General features: G+C 46.4%; 1 protein-coding gene across 1 annotated transcript in view; it reads right to left on the bottom strand.

Annotated features, from left to right (window-relative positions):
• Nucleotides 1-243: 243 nt before the first annotated feature.
• The window catches only part of LOC120033443 (clathrin heavy chain 1-like), a 38124-nt gene continuing 19480 nt past the window's right edge, over nucleotides 244-18887 (bottom strand). Inside the window, exons 3-32 of the mRNA XM_038979842.1 lie at nucleotides 17439-17707; nucleotides 17024-17185; nucleotides 16668-16781; nucleotides 16142-16315; nucleotides 15690-15887; nucleotides 15169-15369; nucleotides 14364-14516; nucleotides 13905-14027; nucleotides 13407-13544; nucleotides 13156-13320; nucleotides 12491-12671; nucleotides 11553-11716; nucleotides 11144-11269; nucleotides 10826-10968; nucleotides 10408-10642; nucleotides 10194-10316; nucleotides 9938-10083; nucleotides 9595-9778; nucleotides 9242-9434; nucleotides 8791-8948; nucleotides 8517-8681; nucleotides 8310-8417; nucleotides 8009-8176; nucleotides 7763-7912; nucleotides 7500-7631; nucleotides 7262-7372; nucleotides 6793-6963; nucleotides 6084-6305; nucleotides 3267-3342; nucleotides 244-3078 (exon numbers count right to left, since the gene is read on the bottom strand). Of these exons, the coding sequence (XP_038835770.1) occupies nucleotides 2963-3078; nucleotides 3267-3342; nucleotides 6084-6305; nucleotides 6793-6963; nucleotides 7262-7372; nucleotides 7500-7631; nucleotides 7763-7912; nucleotides 8009-8176; nucleotides 8310-8417; nucleotides 8517-8681; nucleotides 8791-8948; nucleotides 9242-9434; nucleotides 9595-9778; nucleotides 9938-10083; nucleotides 10194-10316; nucleotides 10408-10642; nucleotides 10826-10968; nucleotides 11144-11269; nucleotides 11553-11716; nucleotides 12491-12671; nucleotides 13156-13320; nucleotides 13407-13544; nucleotides 13905-14027; nucleotides 14364-14516; nucleotides 15169-15369; nucleotides 15690-15887; nucleotides 16142-16315; nucleotides 16668-16781; nucleotides 17024-17185; nucleotides 17439-17707 (4769 nt within the window). The 3' untranslated portion in view covers nucleotides 244-2962. The remainder of the gene's footprint in view (nucleotides 3079-3266; nucleotides 3343-6083; nucleotides 6306-6792; nucleotides 6964-7261; nucleotides 7373-7499; nucleotides 7632-7762; nucleotides 7913-8008; nucleotides 8177-8309; nucleotides 8418-8516; nucleotides 8682-8790; nucleotides 8949-9241; nucleotides 9435-9594; nucleotides 9779-9937; nucleotides 10084-10193; nucleotides 10317-10407; nucleotides 10643-10825; nucleotides 10969-11143; nucleotides 11270-11552; nucleotides 11717-12490; nucleotides 12672-13155; nucleotides 13321-13406; nucleotides 13545-13904; nucleotides 14028-14363; nucleotides 14517-15168; nucleotides 15370-15689; nucleotides 15888-16141; nucleotides 16316-16667; nucleotides 16782-17023; nucleotides 17186-17438; nucleotides 17708-18887) is intronic.

Below are 18887 nucleotides of genomic sequence, written 5' to 3'. Positions count from 1 at the left end.
ACCTTCATCATAAGGACGCATAACAATTAAACAAAATTTAATGAACAGCCTGGGCAGTGTCATTAGCTGAGATTAACCATTGTGACTGTCTGACAGTGTTGTCGGCTTTATGACCAAAGGTTCTTAGTAAAACCCAGGGTTGATAGTACAACAATGCAAACACCTATTACCAAATAGACATCCAAGTTCCCTCTAGTTACTACTATGAGCATCGTGAAATGATCACAGACAGATAATGTGTGTGTAAACTTTATTATCCTTCAGAGACCATGACTTGTGCAGATACGGTAGTGCTTGTACACAGTTTAGATTTAGTTTTCCTACAAAACCCCAATCCAACGTTTTTACAATGTCGCGGCACAGCTCAGGGTCCAATGGACAACAGTGGACATGGCCGTCTGTCCGGATGCACGAGGCCAGATTTACCCATAAACCCTAGCGATAGTTTTCCAGAACATTTATCAGACAGGTTCTACTTGAACAGGAAGAAAACGAACCCCAGGATGATGGCTGCTGCAAGCAATCATGCTGAATAGTTTATGTTTGTATTCTGCTCTTTTTGTATTTTGTCATTTTCTTTGAAAAAAAGTATCATAATAATGCTTAAGACTACAACAATGCACTATAGACAATACACTATTTTATTCCATAATGGACTTATTTGATTATTTAAGTATCGCAACATATCTTAAATTATACACTGTTTTTTTCAGTACATGAATTGTTAACTCTGAACCACTGGTACAGGGATTACATACGAGTTCTATTCCTCTAGTATGTTTTTCTCTGTGTAACATTTGAGTTTCTTCACCATTCTGTTAGTTGTCAATGGTGAGACAGTAAAAGGCTTCAAAATACATTTGTTTAGTTTTGAACACAACATAGGTAATACTTGGTATATGTGTAACATGGAAATTGTGCTCCTGGTTGCATTGTTACAGCATTATATGTTTGGCAGCACATGCACAGACATCAGCATATCGCAGTTATGTTTCACATCATCAACAACCAGAGCTGTGGGATCCTGTACCGTACATCACAGTGTAGTGGAGAGACCCAACGTCCATCTTGACTTGGTTATTATCAGATAATACGACTCTAGAGAAGAGAAGGAACAGCGCAAACCTTCCCAGTCTTGGTGTTGTCAACAGATCCCTACATGCTTGACAAACTACACACAGACAGTACACCATAACCCAAGTAACTAGTATTCCTAGTCCATATAGTACTGTATCTCCAACACATGGTACCTGTTAAGATCTATATTGCACAGAAACAGTCTTGAAACAAACATGAACAATGACTCAAATTTGAAACCTCCTCCTGTATAAGGCCTAGCAGTGCTTAGGAGAGGGTGGGGGCACTCGGTGCTGCTCCCCCTTCACCCGCTCCCTCTCTGGCTCCTCAGTAACAAAGTCTCTGTACCATCAGTGCTGTATTATAATCTCTAGAAAAACATTAGGATAAAAAAAAAAGAAGCTGTTCTATGGTTGACACAGTTGATACAGTCTATAGAACAGTAATATAATACCTGGACAGAGAGGTGTACTGTACATTAGCGACGTCTTATTAGTTATTTTCTCTAGGAGCTAAGCGCTGTTGTCATGCGGTGCGTGGTGAATGGCGGGTGGGCTGGTCGGTTCAGCCTAAGTAGAGGGGTCACTTAGTCTTGCTGTATTCCATTGGAGGGAGAGGGGGAGCAAGAGGAAGTGGGAGTAAGAGGTGAGGAGCGAGAGGAGGTGGGAGCAAAGTGGAGGTCTTTTCAGTTGAGAGATTTGGGTGTGGGGGATAGTAGTGTCCATAGGTGGGCTAGGTGTGTCTCAGAGTAGTGAGATTAGGAGTATCAGGGGTGTCAAGGCAGGGAATACATATAGAATCCATAAGCAAGCTGTATCTGTATCCCAGTGCAGGGTAAGTGTGGTTCAGGTCGGGGCCTGAGGTTGGCCGAGGGGGGCGTGTTAGAAGCTCCAGGTAGAATTATTGGGACCTTAAGGTCTACATGATCTGCATCCCAATCGACACCATATAGCCTATATATACTGCACTACTTTAGACCAGAGTCATATGGACCCTGGTCAAAAGTAGTTCACTATACTGGGAATAGGGTGTCATTTGGGACGCAGCCTTACTGTAGCCCAGGGGGGCTGGATGGGGTAGAGGTGGTCTACATGTTGTAGGGGGGCTGGGTGGGGTAGCGGTGGGCTGGGTGGGGTAGAGGTGGTCTACATGTTGTAGCTGTAGGGAGGCTGGGTGGGGTAGAGGTGGTCTACATGTTGTAGCTGTAGGGAGGCTGGGTGGGGTAGAGGTGGTCTACATGTTGTAGGGAGGCTGGGTGGGGTAGAGGTGGTCTACATGTTGTAGGGGGGCTGGGTGGGGTAGAGGTGGTCTACATGTTGTAGGGGGGCTGGGTGGGGTAGAGGTGGTCTACATGTTGTAGGGGGGCTGGGTGGGGTAGAGGTGGTCTACATGTTGTAGGGGGGCTGGGTGGGGTAGAGGTGGTCTACATGTTGTAGGGGGGCTGGGTGGGGTAGAGGTGGTCTACATGTTGTAGGGGGGCTGGGTGGGGTAGAGGTGGTCTACATGTTGTAGGGGGGCTGGGTGGGGTAGAGGTGGTCTACATGTTGTAGGGGGGCTGGGTGGGGTAGAGGTGGTCTACATGTTGTAGGGGGGCTGGGTGGGGTAGAGGTGGTCTACATGTTGTAGGGGGGCTGGGTGGGGTAGAGGTGGTCTACATGTTGTAGGGGGGCTGGGTGGGGTAGAGGTGGTCTACATGTTGTAGGGGGGCTGGGTGGGGTAGAGGTGGTCTACATGTTGTAGGGAGGCTGGGTGGGGTAGAGGTGGTCTACATGTTGTAGGGGGGCTGGGTGGGGTAGAGGTGGTCTACATGTTGTAGCTGTAGGGAGGCTGGGTGGGGTAGAGGTGGTCTACATGTTGTAGGGGGGCTGGGTGGGGTAGAGGTGGTCTACATGTTGTAGGGAGGCTGGGGGGAGTAGCCTGGGGCAGCGTATCCGTAGCCTCCTGGGTATCCGGGCTGGGGAGCCACTGGAGCCGAGCCTGCCGTCAACATCAGCTGCTGACCTACACACACACACACACACACACACACACACACACACAGAGTTAAACATACAGATAATAAACAGCTGTCTTTCTAGCGTTGCATTCAGATTCCCTTACTCATTTAACCAAGCCTTTTAATGGGCTAGAAGGACAAGAGGGAGTTTGGGATTTGGACTATATCATATAAATTGCATTACGGAACCTACCGAAAACTATGGGGGTGGGTTCTGTGACTTCTTCCTCAGTCTTCCTTTGGCTTTCTGACTCCTCCAGTTTGTCCACCTGAGAACAAAGGGTCAGACAGAGGTCAGAGAGAAAAGCCAGTCAGTCGCCTAATGGGTGGGCTCACTATAATAAAACTGTGGCGTTGTAAATTATTTGTCAATTAACGTTCTACAGAGATACATTCTGATAATATTTTATTGGTGATGTTAACTTGTCATGAAGACAACAATATGCATAATATTATACTTCACCTTTCAATATCAGACTTTATAGACTAGTATCTATTTCTACAGTGAGGATGCCTTAGAGAAGATGCCATGCGGGATTGGTGAGAAACTACAGTTTTCCTTATAAGTGAGGGAGCATCTTTAAACTACTCTAGAAGCACTGTATAAAGCAAGGCTTGTGGAAGTGAATTTTGTATTCTCTGTGTTGTGGAGAAGCCTGGCCCAGGCCAAGATGCTGACACTCCACTTTCATTCAAGCCTAGAAAACGCAAAACACATCCCAGTCCAGGAGAAAAACAGACAAACCTCAATCACAACATAACATGCTTCAGCTACAGGGCACTCCTCCTTGCCTAACAAAATGCAATATTTCACCAACTTATCTAGAGCAGTTTATCAAAAGTATTTTGCTTGGTTAAGAGCATGCATCTTTTTTTCAACTGTGAACTGCTATCTTATCCAAAGCTAGTTGAGGTAATTTTGCTCAAGTAAATGTTTAGCGATCTTCGTAGGCAGTGCTTCAGAAGTGTGAGCAGTAGTGTCAAATATAGGCTAAAGAAAACAAATCAAGCAAGGTTTCTGATGTATTCAAGAGTCAAACAGAAATGTGTGTATTATTGTATTAAAGTTACGTAATTAAATCATTTCGAAGTTATTCCAAAAAGTTATTATATTTAGAGTAATAATAGCTGTGAAGATGTGACTTGTCTGTATGGACAATTAACTAAAACGAACTAAAGAATTAGAATGTCATAACTACAAAATAAACTGGCAGTGTGAATGGTAAGAATTTCAGCAGCAAAAAAAACAACTACAAGGGAGTATGTGCCTCCTCTGATAAATAAGCTAATTAATGGTGTGCAACCCAAATGGTACCCTATTCCCTATACAGTGCACTACTTGTACAGCTCTGGTCAACAGTAGTGCACTATGTAGGGAATAGGGTGCCATTTGGGATGCAACCCAGCGTGTGGGAGAGGTGGTTTTGGTTCTCTGTGGCTGTATAGCTAGCTAGTGGCTGTAAAGCTAGCAAGTGGCTGTATAGCTAGCTAGTGGCTGTATAGCTAGGGGATGCTTCTCACAATGTGGTATTGTGCACTACGGTGGTACTGTACATAGCTGTTAAAGCTACATGAGAATACTCCGACAGAACTGTGTTTGCAGCAGGGGGCTTCGACTCCAGTCCTCCAGGGAGGGCCAAGTGTCTGCTGCTCTTCATCTCCATGCTGCTCTTCACTGATCAGTTTAATGGCAGACATAGGAATCCAGCAGACACTGCACTCCTGGAGCTGCTAACTACTAGCCTGGTCCCAGATCTGTTTGTGCTCATTGCGGTCATTAGTCAGGCCAAATAAGTGACAAGGCATTGACATGGTAGAACAAACAGATTGTCACTCAGGCTAGCTGACTACTGATGCGGAGGACTATAGTGCAGCACTTTCTATCATGTGTTACTGTTCTATCATACTGTTCCATCTTCTATCATGTGTTACTGTTCTATCATACTGTTCCATCTTCTATCATGTGTTACTGTTCTATCATACTGTTCCATCTTCTATCATGTGTTACTGTTCTATCATACTGTTCCATCTTCTATCATATGTTCCTGTTAACCAGGACCTCTATCATGTGTTCCTGTTAACCAGGAGTAAACAGTCTGGGATTATCAGTGAGAGGAGAGACCCGGGGGGAGGAGGGTGGAGGGTGGGGTCCCAGTAGGTCAAGGGTGGCCAGTCCTGGTTCTAGGGGGTTGAGTGTGAGCATAGCTTTTGTTGCCCCGCTCTTACATATCTGATTCAGTCTTCAATCTAGAAAGGTTGGTGCTGGACTGAAACAGAACCCTGCACACCCTGTGACGCTCTAAAGGACCAGGACTGGCCAGACCTATGTTAAGGATTCTCAGTCTACATCAGAAACCTAGGGTCTATGTTAGAACAGGAAACAGACAGAACAGACAGAACAAAAATGAGATAAATAAAGAGAGCCAGAGACCATCACCTTCTCCTCAACCTCATCAACCTGGAAGAGAACCCACAGAGATGAGCTCACATATCTTGGGGTCAAAGGTTACAGGAAGTGGTGTCATTACTAGACATTGTTCTAGAGGAATGGTTGTCTTCCCCACTCATGTTTTAACTTAATTACAAACACAAAGTGAAGAAAAACAAAATAATAAAGTTGTGTGAATGCTTTCTCCAGCAGCGTTACCGCTATATTTAAGTAAACTTTCTACTATTTTAATTTGTATTACCAAAAGTATTTCTCTAAACCCTGTCTGCTTTTACAATACCTACAGAGAAAAGGTCAAGGACAACTGTCCGTCTCTGGTTTCCAGATAATTTTATCTTCTTGTAAGTCAAATTAGCAGGAAGAAATCCATTATTTAGCTTACTACATTTTCACCGACCGAAATTAAGATTTGGTGTACGTCCCAAATGGCACCATATTCTCTATATAGTGCACTACTTTTGACCTGGGCCAATAGGGCTCTGGTCAGAAGATGTGCACTGTCGGGAATAGGGTGCCATTTGGGACACAACATGTGCTTGCCGTTTTTGGAGCAGGACTGACCTTGGTGAGGTACTCCCTCATGACTTGGATGAAGTATGGCATGGCAAAGTCCATGATGTTGTGTCTCCAGGCCAGCTCCAGCACCACGTCAGGGTGCAACAGGTCGTAGGAGGCAAACAGACAGGCAGCGAAACACTCCTTCCTGCCCTCCTCCAGGAACCACTGCAACAGGGTCTCAGCCAGCTCAGCATCCTTTGACTCAGCAGCGTACAGCATTGCATCCTGCCAAACACACGCAGTAAGAGGGGGGTTGATTGATTTGATTAAAAGATTGATTTGAGACCGAAGTCATGTCTCTGCAGCATACAGCATCCCATCTTGAGACAGACTGACAGGGGAAGAGATGTGTGGATGGATGGATGGGTGGATGATGAAACACGGGAACATTTTGATTCTCACAGATGTTGCACCAGTGGTTACATCATTCCAAAGCTGAAAAACTACAGAGGAGAAAACTGAAGGAAGACACGTATTTCAACAGGTTGCATTTGACTAAAGATTCACTATTTCCGTCCTCCAACGTGAAACAGTGCCCCCATCAGGCTCTAGTCAAAGTAGAGTGAAGTGTGAAAACGTCCCAGAAAATATTTACAGTGCAAGACAAGTTTAAAAAAATATATATAAAAATAATAAAAACTTTGCACAGCAGTGCGTCTGGATCCAGGTGCTGGTTTGGCAGGAACAACTAGTATCCCCCAAAAATGTTAACCTTGTATAATTTGTCCTTCTTGCAGAGTTCCACGCTCTGTCTCCAGCGGTTGTTGCCTTTGTAGAGGTATGCTGCGATGCGTCTGAACTCAATCAGCTCATGCTTCTCCAGTCTCTGGGCCAAACCAATGGTGTCAAAGTTATCATATGCATCGATAGACGCCCTCAGACCCTATGGACAAAACAGACATACAAGTCATGCTTCCTGGAGACCACAACACATAGTGCCATAGAACAACATAAGAGCATGTGTATGTATGTGTATGTATATATGTGTATATGTATGCATACGTGTATGGATATATATATTTACCCAAAAAAATATGGGGGATTGGAAATGATGCAGACAATTACATTGGAAGCAACATTCTTTCCGCAATATTAAGCTGATCCACCCCTAAGAAAAAAAAACAACAAAAAAAAAAAAGAAAACATAAGAGCATAACTAGAACACACACACACTCCCTCACCTGGTAGTCCTCCTCTTCTGTCAGCAGGTTATTGAGGGCCTCGTTGACTCCCTTGTTGTTATGACTCTGAACTGACCTCAGGTAAGGCTTTACCAACTTCGACTGGTTAACCTGGAGACCCACGCAAGCGTCATATTATTTGGTCTTGCGTTGCTGCTAAATTTGCAGGGTTGTAGTATTGTGGGAACATGTTTCTCAGTCTATTCCGGGTTTAATGACAGGTGTTTTGACTGATTACCTTGGTGAAGTAGCTGACCGTGCGGCTGTGGTCTAACCGTGGTGACAGTATGGTCAGAAGGTCATTCATCAGCAGAGGTTTGTTGTCCAGGTAAAAGGAAAGGGATTTGTAGTACAGCTCCACATTGGCCACCTAGAAAGAGTCATACAACACAATGAAGTTCCTTGTGGAGAGAGGTGGCTACAGTTGTGGTTAGAATCCCTTCAGCCCTTCAGTGAGGTTTTCAACTGTTTCGTGAGTGAGGACCGATGAGGTCGTGCTACCTTGGCAATGATGTCCTTGAACTGCACCTCCTTCCAAGCGTCCGTAGGGTGTGACATCATCGTGAGGACAGCGTTGTCATATTCCTCATATTTATCATACAGAAACACTAACTCCGCCCACAGATGGGACTGCTCCGCCGCTCGCAGCACCTGATTGGACAACCACAGGAAGTGAGTTCACATAGACAGATATGGGGGAAAAGATAAATATTTACAATCGTTTTATTTATTTAGAGAGAGACACACCTTAGGGATGTTGACGCGGGACCAGAAGAGTTCCAGGTGTTCTCTCATCTTCTGGGGTTTAAATTTGGAGTAGAGGATGGCCAGCTCTGTGAACATGCCCATATGAGCGCGCTCCAAACCCAACGCGGCCTCCAACAGGCCTATCAGCTCCTCGTAGTAACCCCGGTCCTGATACACACAGACACCAACATGAGTTAACCACAGACACTGTATAGACACCTAAACTATCTGAAAACATTCCCTTTACCTGGTACTAAACTATAGAGGACACCAGTAGGTTAAAGTGATTCAGGGGATTTACCTGGTAGTAGCTGATGAGCTCCTCCAGTTCATCAGCGTGGATAACAATGTGTAGACCACAGATCTGAGCCAATCGAAACTCTTCCCCATCCACACACGCACAACACACCTTGAGAGAGAGAGATCGAGCGAAGTCATGATACACAACCCGACAAATTACTTACACGTACGTACAGCATAACGTGTGTGTAAGAATGTTTAGATGTACCTCCTTCCAGGTGCGTGTGCTGTTGGCTTTCCTGGCGCTGTCCACAGCAGCTTGGTACTCTCCTAGGTGTACCAGCGTGGATGCCAGGCGGGCAAAGTTGGACACGTTATTGTACAGCAGCTTGGCAGCATCGTACATCCCTTCTTCATAACACCTATCTCCCACCTGCAGGAGGAGAAAGAGAGGGTGAGTTTAAAGTTGAAACCAAAGATCTCTGCGAACAGAACGTTCCATGTTGATAAATTTGCATTTTGTACATATTTGACACATTTACCTGTTGTATATGGGCATTGTTAGGGCCGCTGACAAATTCCTCTAGTTCGGCCAGTCTGCCAGTTTTAGCCAGAGCAAAGATGAGCTCTGTCTCTACATACGACTCTCTGGCCTTCTTCCGAGCCATCTGAAGGAACTTCACCAGGTCCTCCCAGTTATCTAAAATACACACAACCACACACACACCATAAATTCTATACATTATACACACATACAGTGCATAGGAGGCTTCAAGTGAACTCTTTTTGGACTTATCCCCGCTACTGCCTTGTTGGACTTATCCCCGCTACTGCCTTGTTGGACTTATCCCCGCTACTGCCTTGTTGGACTTATCCCCGCTACTGCCTTGTTGGACTTATCCCCGCTACTGCCTTGTTGGACTTATCCCCGCTACTGCCTCAGTTTCCTTGCTTTTCCGTGTTCCTCTGTCCCTCACACATGTGTTGTCTTACTGTTCTTGCTGGCAGCGCTGACCACCTCCATGTAGGCTGACGGGTCGTCAGCTTTGATGTAGGAATCGATGGCCTCTTTAACCAGGTCTCTCTGGAGCTGGGCTCTGGCCAGTTGACTCCATACCGCGGCCTCATTACAACGCTCTGCAAACTCATAGGCTCTGTCCAGGTTACTGATATGCTCGATCAGGACCTAGAGAGACAGTTGGTCAGTAATAAATAAAGATGTCCAATGATAAAATATTTGTAAGGTGCAGAAAGAAAAGTCAAGAAAAGTATTGCTGGTGCATTGAAACAAAACAGGGTACAATGATTAGCTAAATATTTTGCATTATCTTCAGACTCTAGTTAACCTGAATGGCGGAGGTGTTGACGTCAAACTTCTTGAATATGGCGAAAGCCTCCTCGAAGAGCTCGTTGCTGATGGCGATGTTAGCGATGTCGGGGGCGTCGTAGTTGTCCAGGCGGTTGACGTACTCCATCACACGCGTCCGGTCTGCCTTGATGGCCGTCAGGATCAACAGGTTCTGGAGGTTTCTGGGGGAGAAACAGAGAAGACACACAGAGGCTAGATAAGACTTCTAACTACAGGTATTCGTAGAACATTTGAAATATTTGAGTCTTTTCAACCTCCATATTTAAATGCGAGGCCAAGTAAAGTGTTTGAAAAGTGTTTGTGTGTGTGTGGTGACTGACCGGTGCTCGCTGAAGACTGAGTTGTCCAGTACAATCTTCTCCAGTAGTTCGATGAGCTCATTGGGCAGGTCAGCTGTCATGAAGGCCTTGACAGTCACAGACACCTCCTCTGGGTCCTGGGTCTCTGACAGCGCGGTCTGCACCACCTGGGAAACACAAGTCAGAACACAGGGAGATACAGGTCAGAACACAGGGAGATACAGGTCAGAACACAGGGAGATACCAACATAGTGTTATCAGAGGGTATTGTACTTACCTGGTCTATGAGTTGGCGTCTATAAGGGTTGTTCTCCTCAAGAACGTTGGCCCATAGTTCTGGGTCTTTCCGTCGGACCAGGTAGCGAGCCTCACTCTTGAACAGGGAGTTCTCATTGCACACCTACAGCAGAGCACAATGAAACCAAACCAATCAATGCATCATAGTCATCTCCCGTGGGTGTGTGCGGTGTGGTGTGTGTGTGTGTTCAGACCTTGATAAGGTCCAGGTCACACTGGCCCCTCTCATAGGCGACACAGGCGAGGTGGGGGTCTCTCTTCTCACAATACTTCCCCACTACAGCACTGTCGTAGAAGGTGTTCTCCTTCAAGAAGCGCTCCGGGGTGTTGTTACTGTCAATGTAGATCTTAGCCAAGGCATTGTGGGTAGCCGGCTCTTCACAGCCCTCATGGATACGAGACTCAAGCCACGGCAACAACAGCTTCAGTCTGGAACACACACAAAATCTCCTTTTGAGAAACCCTCGTGAAACATTTTGTCTGGGATCTTTGAGGCATTGCCTCACCAGGGGGAAAGGACAAGCCTGAAAGTTCTGACAAAGTGTTCTCCCTATTTGAAGAATAGGAGCCGACAATGTTGGGAGACCACATGCGTAAGTGATGTGTCTGTACCTGTTCCTCTTCTCCACCTCTGCCACCAGCTCATCAGTGGAGAACTGTCCTCTCACCACCATGATCAGGTTCTTAATGACGTCTTCAGCACAGTCTACATCCAACAGACCTCCTATCACCACAGGCAGACGGCTGGGGTTCACCTACAGTACACACACGTCAAGGCGAGGCAATAGCAGGCAATGGCAAATACAGCAACAACAACAAAAAAGTGCTATTTATTGGTAAAACCAACAATAAAGGTATCTTGACATCTCTCATCCTGCCCTGCAGTGCTGTGTTCCTCACTGGGCCTACTGCCAGGCGGATGGCTCTTACCTTCTGAACGTAGATCTCTATGTACTTCTGCAGAGTGTTGCGGTAGAGATAGAGCACCAGGTCATGGACAAAGTCAAAGCGGTCACACACTATGATCAACGGCAGCTGGTCTGTCAATTTAGCCTCCTGATGGGGGAGAGAGAGGCAACACAGAACATCAATAGTTACATTTCATTACATTTGCAAAAGGAAGCTGATATCCCATGAAACAACTGTGAAAGGTGAGAATTCAGTCTGGTTCGTGTCACTTCCGATCTTACATGTAACTGAAAGCTAGTGAACCTGGTTTGTAGTCTTCCAGGCTAAACATTTGTTTTTAAACATTTTAATTATTTAGCAGGCACTCTTATCCAGAGCGACTTACAAATAAACATTAACCTAACCAACACTCCTGGGGTAGCCCCCGTACCTTGAGGAAGTTCTTGACCCTGTCCGGGTCGTAACAGTTGCTCTCTCTACAGATGCGCTCCACTTCCTTGATCTGCCCTGTCTTGCAGGCCGCCTGGATGTATTTAAAATGGACGTCAGGGTCCTGACTGAAGTTCACTATGGAGCCCAGGAAGTAGAACAGACCTGGGAGAGGAAGAACACCGTTTCACAATTGAATAGGTTTCCTAGTTTCCCTGTGAAAACATATGGTAGCCTAGGCTCTAGCGTCCTAGGCTCTAGCGTCCTAGGCTCTAGCGTCCTAGGCTCTAGCGTCCTAGGCTCTAGCGTCCTAGGCTCTAGCGTCCTAGGCTCTAGCTGTTCTGCCTGCGGCTATGGAACCCTGACCTGTTAACCGGACGTGCTACCTGTCCCAGACCTGCTGTTTTCAACTCTCTAGAGACAGCAGGAGCGGTAGAGATACTCTTAATGATCGGCTATGAAAAGCCAACTGACATTTACTCCTGAGGTGCTGACTTGCTGCACCCTCGACAACTACTGTGATTATTATTATTTGACCATGCTGGTCATTTATGAACATTTGGGCCATGTTCTGTTATAATCTCCACCCGGCACAGCCAGAAGAGGACTGGCCACCCCTCATAACCTGGTTCCTCTCTAGGTTTCTTCCTAGGTTTTGGCCTTTCTAGGGAGTTTTTCCTAGCCACCGTACTTCTACACCTGCATTGCTTGCTGTTTGGGGTTTTAGGCTGGGTTTCTGTACAGCACTTTGAGATATCAGCTGATGTAAGGGCTATATAAATACATTTGATTTGATCTAGCAGCCTAGGCTCTAGCAATCCTAGGCTCTAGCATCCTAAGCTGTGCATGTGTGCCAGGTTCTGTGGCTCTAATAGCTGGACCACATAGACCACAAGCCGACACGTTTTTAAACATAAGAGAAGCAAGACCCAGACGTACCCTCGTAGCTCTTGAAGGACTCAAAGAGCTCCACCAGGGTGTTTGTTCCCAGCTGCTCGTGGTATTTAGATGCCACCTGGACACACAGCTGAAGGTTCTGTCTGATGTTGGCTGATAACATGGCCCGAAGACACTCTACTGAGTCCTCTACTGACAGGGCGCCAAAGAAGTTCACCAGCCACTACAAGGAGAGAGGAGAGGGTTAACACAAATCAAATTTTATTTGTCACATGTGCCAAATACAACAGGTGTAAACCTTACAGTGAAATGCTTACTTATAAGCCCTTAACTTCTTAAAGCATTGTTGGTTTAGAAAAAAATAGATAAGTAGAAAATAGAAAATAAAAGTAACAAATAATTAAATAGCAGCAGTAAAATAACAAGCGAGACTATATACAGGGGGTACCAGTACAGAGTCAATGTGCGGGGGCACCGGTTTGTTGAGGTAATATGTACATGTAGGTAGAGTTAGTGACTATGCATATATTATAAACAGAGAGTAGCAGCAGCGTAAAAGAGGCGTCTGGGTAGCCCTTTGATTAGCTGTTCAGGAGTCTTATGGCTTGGGGGTAGAAGCTGGTGGAAGCTGGGTATAACACACGAGAGAGAGAGAGAAGAGAACAAGAGAGGTTACATTTGAACCCAGCCCACATACACCTACGTACCTCAGGGTTGAGCAGGTGTGTGTGTACGACAGCCCGTTTGATGTCGAACAGGTCAGTGTAGTGCTCTAGAGCCCTCTGTTGCAGTCCAGCCTTCTCACACAGCTGGGCGATGTGGGCACGGTCATAGTGACTAAACATCTGGTTGCCAAGGATCGCGTCGGCGACCTGGATACACACAGAACCACCAATTACAACACATACTGCACCAACAGAAACACAACAAACATTATGAAAGGTGTGTGTGTTTGTACCTGGGGGGCGTGGATGAGGTTCATCTCCAGTAGGCGTGTCTGTAGGTGTCCCTCGGCTGGCTGATTGTTCTTCAGAGCGTCCAATAGGAAGGAGGTACACTGCTGGATCAGACTTCCCTCCATGAACACATCCACTATCTACACCAATCACGAGAGAGAGAGGGGGGACATTAGCAGCCAATAATAGTAGAGAAAGAGGTAATCAAGAGTCACAAGGACATAATCCTGCTGAATAAGGAAGTGCATTGCTGGATTAGATAGGATGAAGTTACCTCTAAACTGCTGATTCTAGGGGTATGTCCCAAATTCGCACCATATTCCCTATACAGTGCACTACTTTTGGCCAGGGCCCATAGGTCTATGCTTGTGGGCAACTTTTAGCCAGAGCCAGTTAAGACAAGAGGAGGGGAACGTTGATATGCCCTTAAAAAGGAAAAATAACAGACCGGGGAGGCCCCTCACTGGCCTGTGTGTCTGTGTTTCTGTGCTGTGTGTTACCTGGTTGATGTTGGCCAGGGGCTCCTCATCTGCCACCAGCATCTGAGAGAACTGTAGACCCTGGTCTGGGCTGACCCGCATCACATTCCTCAACAGAAACACCCAGTCTGGAGAGTAGCCCACCTAGGAGAGGAAAGAGGGGGAGAGAGAGAAAGAGAGAGGGAGAAAAGAGGGGGGAGAGAAAGAGGGGGAGAGAGAGAGAACAGAGGGGGGAGAGAAAAAAAAGAGGGAGGAAAGAGGGGGAGAGAAAGAGAAAAAAGGGGGAGAGTAAGGGGGGGGAAAGAGTGGAGAGAGAGAAAGAGGGGAGGGAGAGAGGGAGAGAGAGAGCGAGAGAGGAGAGTCCACATAATGCTGTCATCTGACAAGACAAATGGGCAAGCTGACATTTTAAAACTAGGTACTTCAGATCAATCAAATGTACTACTAAAACAGTCCATCCATTCTCAGAGTGAAGTGTACCTTTTTGGCGTAGAGCACTATCTTCTGGAACTGTCCGGTCTCAGCAAAGCACTGGATCACTTTGCTGGGTACGTTGGCCCTGAGGTAGACACTGAGGGCTAGCGTAGGATCTACTGCCTTAACCAGGTCACCAAGCTCCTCACAACACTCCAGCTACACACACGCAACACATCAACTTTAGCTATACTGCAATTTCAGGGTAAATATACAAGCACAAAGGGAATCGATTGACAGACTATGGAGGGGGGAACTGTTTTTATTTTTACCCCTTTTTCCTCCCCAATTTCGTGGTATCCAATTGCTAGTTACAGTCTTGTCTCATCGCTGCAACTCCCGTACGGACTTGGGAGAGGCGAAGGTTGAGAGCCGTGCGTCCTCAGAAACACAACCCAACCAAGCCGCACTGCTTCTTGACACAATGCCCTCTTAACCCGGAAGCCAGCCGCACCAATGTGTCGGAGGAAACACCATACGCATTGCGCCTGGCCCGCCACAGGAGTCGCTAGTGCGCGATGGGACAAGGACATCCCTGTCGGCCAGACTCTCCCCTAACCCGGACGACGCTGGGCAAATTGTACGCCGCCCCATGGGTCTCCCGGTCGCGGCCGGCTGCGACAGAGCCTGGACTTGAACCAGAATCTCTAGCGGCACAGCTAGCACTGTGATTCAGTGCCTCAGACCACTGATCCACTCGGGAGGCCCGTGGGGGACTTCTGTTTACATACACACAGTCTTAGTCTTGATGTGTGTGTGAGCATAGTAACAAGGCTGCCCAATCCACTGCTCCATCTCCAGTCAGTCCTACCTTGTCCTCTTTCAGCCACTTCTCCAGCAGCTGCTTGCGTCCTTGCTGTAGCACGGGCCTGCACAGCTCCAGAGACTCAAACTTGTTGAGCTGGCCCTGGTCCAGCAGGATGCCAAAGTACTGCAGCAGGGGAGAGGCCTGGCCCGGCTGGGCTGGCACGCTCTGGAACTTACGGATGGTCTCCGCTGTGCGCAGGATACCCTGGAGGAGAGGAAGAGGATAAGATGCAGTAATTAAATGTTATTGTTGCTAAGTGTATAGCAAGGCTAAGGAGGATCCAGAAAGAGACTGTATTTTCCCCTCCTAGTGTTACAAAATTCCAGTAACCTTCCCCAAATTCTCAGGTTTTCCAGAAATTCTGTTTGGGGGTTTCCGTATTTACTGCTTATTCCCTCCTGATTCTAAGAATCTTCCAACCAGGATTTGGGGAAATATTGAGAAAGTTACTGTAATTTTGCAACCCTCCTTCAGCCCAAACCAACCCAACAGATCACCTCCCCTAGTCCTGGCGTCTGACCTACCTTGGGTGTGGATGCGGCCACCTTGGCAGCCTCGGAGTAGGAGCCCTGGGCGAACAGTGTGTTGAACTTCCTGGCAAACAGCTCCTCAGCCCCGGCCAGGTTAGAACGCACGGCCATCCTCAGGCCCAGGTCTGGGTTCTGCAGCACGTTGGTGGCATAGTTCACTATGTTCTCCTCCTCCACACACACTGACAACACCTGAGGGGGATGCAGAACATTTATGAATCAAATAAATCAATGGATTAATAACTCATTTTCTGTGATGATTTTCAATAAACATAAGAAAGAACATGACACAAAAACTAATTTAAAAAAATATATAAATAAGTTTTATTTAGCTGGATAATGTATATGTGTACATGCTTTCCCTGGTATCCACCCATAACAAAATGACCATAGAGATCCTGTTGTATACATCCGTATTGTAATTCTAATGGGTCTGACATTCTTACCTGTCCCTTCTTGTTAACCCCGATGATGCCGGAGGTGAGTTCGTGGGGGGCGGTGACGAAGATGGTCTCGGCGCTGATGCGGTTCATGTAGATACACACTCCTGACTCCAGGTCGTACAGGTGGATATAGCCATACTTAGTGATCAGGTAGATCACACCGTGCTTGGTGCCAATCTGAGGACAGAGAAACCGGGGATACAGAGATTATACCCTCTGTATGGGCCTTATCATAGCATTGTACAACACCAATGTCTTATCAGCATTGTTGAATGGCAGTTAAGTGTTTTAATAGTTAAAGAATCCTGAACATATGTGTGTGCGGGTTACTGGTAAGTAAGTAAGTGTTGCCAAGTGAAGGGTGAACTCAAACAGAAAACAAACCGCTTCAGTTGTACTGGTTAAATATGCATTAAGAAAACCTCCCAGCAGATTCAGTCTGGCTCGACTGATATGCATTCATTCATTCAGTCATTGAGAGAGGCACCCTGAGTGGGTCCTTCCCTGGTGGGTCTTTAGGGGTCCTTACCTGCATGGCGACGGGGAAGTCTGTCTGAGCCTCAGGAGGGAAGAATACGTCAACCGCCTTCTTAGTAAACGGCTGGTTCCCTGTAGCCGGCTGACCCACCTCTATGATGTGCAGCTGGAACACAACATGACCACACAGGTCAACATAGTGACTGCATACTAACCACACATACTGACCGTATGCACTGACCGTATGCATTAAGTAATCATCATCATCATTCGACTGCAGAAGAGTCAGCCACAAGCTTCCTCCAGTTTCTCCAGTCACAAGTAATGCTTACAGAGGGTGTCCTGGTTTGTTATGGAGTCATTACTAGGTTCACCATGCCTGTATACCCCCCAGTGTCCGGTTCTCACCTTGCCCCCAGCCTGGCTGCGCACAGCGAAGCAGAACAGAGTGGAGGCTTTGGTGTTGCCCTCCACCTTAAACTCTCCGAAGGCTGCAGCGTGGCCTTCGATGGGCTGAGACACCTTCCTGTCCACAGAGTACAGCTGCATGGCCCCCACCACACGGTTTTGCTGCAGGATAGAAACGAGGGGATGTCATCACTATCTGAACATGCTAGAAAAGAACCGAAGTACGGTGCTTTTAGAATACAAAGCTTACACCGTATGTCTGATGTGTGCACACGCTGTGAAGTATGGGTTTGTATGTGAGACAATAGAAGACTGATCATAAGGAGTGTGTGTGTGTGTGTGTGTGTGTGTGTGTGTGTGTGTGTGTGTGTGTGTGTGTGTGTGTGTGTGTGTGTGTGTGTGTGTGTGTGTGTACCTGTGCTGAGATCCCTATAAGGAGGAGCCACTTCTGCTGTTCGTCTGTTCTGTAGTTTATGATCTGGCATCCGGCCAGACTAGCGTGCCGATCAAACACTTTGATGGGCTGCGAGTCCCCCTCCATGCTCCAATGGTAGACGGCCGCTTCAGTCACCAAGGCGACGGTGTTGACAGAGATCCACTTCCAGAACATGACTTCCTCGGTCATGGTGTGAGCCTTCATCTTACTCTTCATCTCAATGTTGAAGATCTGCAGGCATTTAGCAGCTGAGAGCCGAGGGAGGGGAGAGAGACGAAACAGTGAGACAACACATTGTTTTGCCCTGAACCTGAATGAAGCTAATGCTAAACTGTAGCTAGTGAACTCACATAATTTGAGTTGCTAGCTGACTATCCAGGATCATGGGACTTCTTTCTAGGTATTGATGAGATTTGTACTTTGCACAAATCTGTAGCGTGTGTAAACTATCCCTTTAAGTTCCCAGCAAACTGGCCAAACTGGATTTCTATAAGTCAAAAGTGCTCAATTTCCCTGTCCAGTGAGAGCGTAGAGGCAGTGGGGATAAAGAGGAGGGAGGTAGATAGATAACACGCTCAATAGACCTAATAGATAGTATCTAGAAGACAGATCCTCGAGGACAACTTTGCAACTCTTCCCTGCCCAGGTTGTTGCTGTAAAAGAGAATGTGTTCTCAATCTCGTAGGTCGTGAAAAAAAGGTTTAAAAAAATATATTTAAAAAAAGACATTTGTCACACATTCCAGGCCCAAGTATTCTTAACAGAGGCATAGCCATTTAGACTATTTCGAAGAAAAAGTGAAAAAGAGCTTCTAGAATCAGTGTCGCTGCCTACTACTGAACTGTTCTAGTCTCTGGCATGCGGAGAGTAATGAGTGTGGATATCAATCTCCATACTTTACTAACGTCCCATATCACAACCAGTTTAAAATGGAACTAAGCCTAAGGGACAGCATTTGAAGATGAAACTAGACTAGTACTGACAGCATGTCCTGTAGTTTTAGGTTTGCACAGTGAAGTGAGCGAGGAACGGAACTGGTTTCACAGAGACCATAACATGTAGGTGAAAAGGTACAACATACCTGGTACACTGTAGAGAGAGATCTAGGGCTGGAGACCAAAACCTCTTACACACACTAGGGCTGGGCGATATGGTTTTGATGGGCTTTTCCCATTCTAATTGTTTCAGCCAAAAATAATGGATAAAACTGACAGTAAGGTAGTCCTATTTGTAGAATATTGCATAAGAATCAAAATCCTCTTTATAGCCTCTAACTTTGGTACTCGACCCATTGTTTCCATTTGCATAGTTATTTGTTCAATTCCAGCATTCTCTTCCAGCATTGTAATCAATTTCTTCATTTCCTGCACTCATTTGCTATCACTTACACACCATGTCACGTTGCCATTGTCTTAGTATATCGCTATT

The sequence above is a fragment of the Salvelinus namaycush genome, chromosome 1, assembly GCF_016432855.1.
Source record: "Salvelinus namaycush isolate Seneca chromosome 1, SaNama_1.0, whole genome shotgun sequence".
NCBI classification, from domain to species: domain Eukaryota; kingdom Metazoa; phylum Chordata; class Actinopteri; order Salmoniformes; family Salmonidae; genus Salvelinus; species Salvelinus namaycush.
The sequence above is the reverse complement of the archived record's forward strand: the minus strand, read 5'-3'. Positions and strand labels throughout refer to the sequence as shown.